This window comes from Austrofundulus limnaeus, unplaced genomic scaffold, assembly GCF_001266775.1.
Source record: "Austrofundulus limnaeus strain Quisiro unplaced genomic scaffold, Austrofundulus_limnaeus-1.0 Scaffold17, whole genome shotgun sequence".
Taxonomy (NCBI): domain Eukaryota; kingdom Metazoa; phylum Chordata; class Actinopteri; order Cyprinodontiformes; family Rivulidae; genus Austrofundulus; species Austrofundulus limnaeus.
This window is the reverse complement of record NW_013952419.1, coordinates 2,874,157-2,878,849: the sequence shown is the minus strand read 5'-3', so window position 1 is coordinate 2,878,849 and position 4,693 is coordinate 2,874,157. Positions and strand designations below refer to the sequence as shown.

The 4,693-nt window shown below is 38.4% G+C and overlaps 1 protein-coding gene across 1 annotated transcript in view; it reads right to left on the bottom strand.

Annotated features, from left to right (window-relative positions):
• The window catches only part of trpc4a (transient receptor potential cation channel, subfamily C, member 4a), a 34,533-nt gene that overhangs the window by 16,613 nt on the left and 13,227 nt on the right, over positions 1–4,693 (bottom strand). The window contains exon 6 of the mRNA XM_014003280.1: positions 3,722–3,922. Coding sequence (XP_013858734.1) covers positions 3,722–3,922 — 201 coding nt within the window. The remainder of the gene's footprint in view (positions 1–3,721; positions 3,923–4,693) is intronic.

The window sequence follows — 4,693 nt, the reverse complement described above, 5'->3', positions numbered from 1 at the left end:
TTATTTATTTATTTATTTATTTATTTATTAAAGTAGCAACTGAAGTCTAAACTGACTTGGAATCATTTAGAGCATAAAAAATCAAATTGTGATAAGATTATCCATCCACTTTCTGGTGTCTATCTCCAGCAGTCACTGTGTGCGATGATGGACAGGTCACAAATCCATCACAGGGACACATAGACAAATGAGACAAACAGCTCTTCATAGTCTCACCCAGTGGCGTCACTAGGCCTATGTTAGAGGGCTCCAGGCCCCCTAAAATATCTTAAAGCCCCCCTAAATTATTTTGGTGTAATTTTTTTAATTTAATTAATTAATTTATTTTTACAAAAATTCAATATGATGTGGTCAGAATAAATAACCATTTAATATTTCATTATTAACTAAAACGTATGATCATAAATCAGTTTCCCTTTAATTTGCCGTTTAAGATAGAGATCCTCTTTGGTGAGCCATTATCCAATCCACGCATATATATATATATATATATTAGTATACAAAAATTCTGTGCGTCTCCTGGGGGCTAAGCCCCCCTTGTCCTTAAAACCTAGTGACACCCCTGGTCTCACCCAAAATTCACCAGTGGTAGACATACATTAAACTCTCTGCAGTTGGTCATGAAAAGTTTTGCTTACAGACACATTCATACTCAGACAACTTTATTGTTCATCTTTATGCGAGGCAACGACAACAACAAAATGGTCTTTTCTGAGATAATTTCTCAGATAATGTTTGCTAATTTAAAAAAGGTGGATTGTTCCCAGTGGAAAGATGTTAATGACAGGATGCAGCAGCAGCAGGGTGTATTGGCACATCTTCTGGATAATTAAAACACAGCTGAGGAGATAGAAGATCCTTGGAGGTACAACTGAGCCCCAGGAACCAAAAAAAGGTGTTTGTTTACAGCTTGTGCCAGAGACAGACTGTCCATCATCATGTCCATTTTCACCATCTTTCTGAAAATACTCATCTGCCAGCGTGTGTTAATGATGCAAAGCAACTGGACAGAAACAGCACTGCCATAAATTGAGACTCCTCCAGAGGAGCAGCTGCTCTGACTGTCAGACGGCGCTCGAAGCGAAAGACGGTTAAATGAAACATAAGTTGCTCCTGGGAGTAAAGGGTTTGCTTCTTCATAATTTTTTCTTTCTTTTTTTTAGGTTTTATTTATTTGTTTATTTATATTTTTTGCTATGCCATTAAGTTCCACTGATTTTTTTGCACTAGAATATCTATTTAACTACTTTCTTTAGCCCGAAGCCACACCGTTTCTTTGTAAGTGCATTGAAAACTGTGTTTCTTTTATCATCCATTAAACCTAGAGGAACTGTGGCTCTTAAAGGGCATCGTGGGAGCATTTTCTTATATACACACAGCACTAAGCAATTAACCTGTGACTCCAGTAAAAACACAACAAAGGTGTAAATAACTGGGGTATTAACATGTTTAACCCTGTAATTGACTTATACATGCTACATCATGTAAAGTCACCTCATACAAGGACGGTACTTAAGCTGAAGCCTAATTTCATAGTTTCACTGAACAAGATTTAAATGAATTAATTAACTACAGTACATTTTTATCCAATTAACTCCATCTACATAACCTAACTCAATTAAATTAAAGTCCAATTGAGTGCTGCCACTTTCTGTGAATTAACCATTATAGAATCCATCTTTAATTCAGTCTCTTTGTCTAAGTATTGGGTGGTGAGCAACAGCAGAGAGAGAGAGAGAGAGAGAGAGAGAGAGAGAGAGAGAGAGAGAGAGAGAGAGAGAGAGAAGAACTCATTTTTGACAGGAAGAGAATTTCAGCTAAACCAGACTCGAGGGTGAACATCTGCTGCAACCAGCCAGGGGTTTGTGTTGCACCTCTGCTGGTCAGGACTCGGGGTTTGGAGCAGACACGTATTTTGAAGCTTAAGTGGTTTGAGAGGAAGGAGGAAGGCACTAATAATGTGTGCTTGCTGCATAAAAACAAAAATACTCATATTGTTTAGAATTAAAACAAGTTGTTGAGGAGTTTACACTGGTCTAAGTGGCCTGAATCCCAGATTTGCTGCAGTGTTTCATGCTGATGACATATTTAAGGACACGTCATTACTGATAGTAACTTAGTCCATTTACTTTAGTTTTAAAGGGGACATATCATGCAAAATCCACTTTTCTAGTTGTTAAATTCATTTTGTTGTGTACTTGGAGTCACTCGGAGTGCAGAAAAGTAAAATTTAGATATCTTTATATTCGGTTTGGGTCATATTTTTTAACCCGTTCAAGTTTACCTATTCTCCATTATGTTTTCTGAACTATTACGCTACAGAACTGCTGAATAAGGTCCAGACTTACCAACTACAATTTGGTTGTCTTCAATCTCCTCCTTCATCTTTTATTTATTTGTAAAAAAAAAGTTTCTGTGCTACTCTATAGTCATAAACCCCTCTATTAATCTAGAATGAACTGCTATGGAAGATGAAGGGGCGGGGTGTGAAGCCYCTCGTTTGGATTTAAAGAGACAGCATCAAAACGAGCCACCTCTCAGAAAAGGGGTGAAAGAGAGGATTGTGGAGTTACAATAACGAGAAATTCAGACCAAAGCATCGCATTTCCACTCTATTTAAACAGTAAATGAATGATTTAAATGTGAAAAACAAGGATTTAAAAGCATGATATGTCTCATTTAAGCTTCTGGTTTAGTAATATTGTGACTTGGTTTTCCTGTAGTTTTGAATTTAAATAARAGGTAGGTAAATCGAAGATAAGAGCAGGTAATCTTTTGTATGATCTAAAAAGATTTCTATCCAAAATGGCTGTCAGAGGCCAATTTATTTTCGTRTTAAATTAATGTAAAATAAAGTGTGTGGTCCTGTTTTTCTGCTGGCTTCAAACAGCAAAGCAAACAAAGGTGTTATTTTAATTTTTCCCCACACACATCATTTCCATATTTCTGCCTGCCAGGTTTATAAGCAGATGTGCTGTACTTGTTTTAAATCGAACTTGACAGATCATCATGAAGCCCACCCCCCATGCTGTTTTTCTCTGATGTCTGACTTTATTTAGACCAAAAAAAAAGCAAGTTGGCTGTAAATCTATGGTCATTTTTGAGGCAGAAGACCTCAAACAAGACCAGTTAGTTTAGGTTTTTTATGCCTGTTTGCCGTTTATGCAGCCAAAACCTAAAGCAGGCAACAAAAATCAGGTGAAACTCAACATACAGTATGAGGATCTTAAATGAGATGCTAATCTGACAYCATTACAGYTGGCAGTAACACCTTGGCTCGATGYGGCTGAGGTTTTGGTTTTGGCAGTGTTCCTGAAACAGCATAAGGTGAATGCTGCCAGGGGGCATGCAGGACTCAAAGTATCATCAAGCATAATAAGGCAAACCAAGGAAAAAATAACAAATAGGATATGGTCTCTTATTGCACAATTTAAAAGCCTGCAAATAGAATATTGCAGAGTAACACAGTTATGGAGGTGAAATAARGGGCAGGTGTAACTCAGTGTGTGTGTGCCCATCGTAAAAATGATAACAGTACCAACAAGCATCCATTTCTGCCGCATCTTGTTTTTCTCCCTAGAGCATAAACTAACGGTGATATAATTGCTGCATCAGATTTGCACGCAGCATCCACTCATCAGCTCTGCCTTTTCTCTAAATGGGTAAATACAAACGTCAAGGTTCATTTCTTAAGATGATCAGCGTTGCTCATTAACTGTACCTCTTTTTGATGGTACTTGATTGCCAGTTTGAGCCTTGCGAGGTCGTTGTTGCCTTCCTCTTCCAACAGGTTGACATCGTCTCTGTAGTTGAGGATCATCTCGAGCTCTCTGGAGCTCCTCGTCTGGTCCAGGAGGTCCTTGGCGAATTGTTTACACTGCTGAGAAAGCTCCTCGTACTCAGATTTAAACTCATTCTCCACCTGGAAGAAACGTGGAAAGTGGAAACAGCTCTTCTTGAATGAATGCGCATAGGACGCCACCTTTCATGCTGTGAAAGGGCATTTTTGGTTAAATCTTGTAAATTTCATGTGATATTGTGTGATCATGCTCAGTATTCTGAGTGGCTCTCAATAACTACCACACCAAATTTAGCTCAATATCTATAAAACTGACAGAGTTATAGTCGTTTTTCCTAAGTTCACTTGGTTGTGCTGCCATCTTGATTTGGGTCACATAGGGGTTCATGAGATATTTCGCTAACAGACAACTGACTCCAGTCGTTAATGGCAAAAGTCTCTCATCATTGCAGTTGCATGACAAAAAATGCCATTTTATTTGCCGCTTCGAGTCGTTCATCTTGTCTCAACTCATCGGGAGAACCTTTCACCCTCCACATAAGAACTTACTGTGTGATTGGTCAGAAGTTTGTGGGAGTGTTTGTTTATGCTGAAAACACTCCAACGCTGCATTTTTGCTTCTACTATTTGCTTCCAGATTGCGACTGTTGTACCCGGAAGCAAACCTTTATAAAAGATAGTCAAATTACTAAAAACTCATGGATGGAGATACAACATTTTGTACGGAGGAACTTGTGGAGCTTTAACTGGGACGGAATTGTGGACAAAATAGCGATGGATATCAGAGGGTTTTTTATGTCTTTATGTGCAAAAATGAACTTCAAACAACTACAACTGTGCGTTAATGTTCGGCTTCTGACTGAGCATGTGCAGGCCCTAAGGGCTCTAATTAGG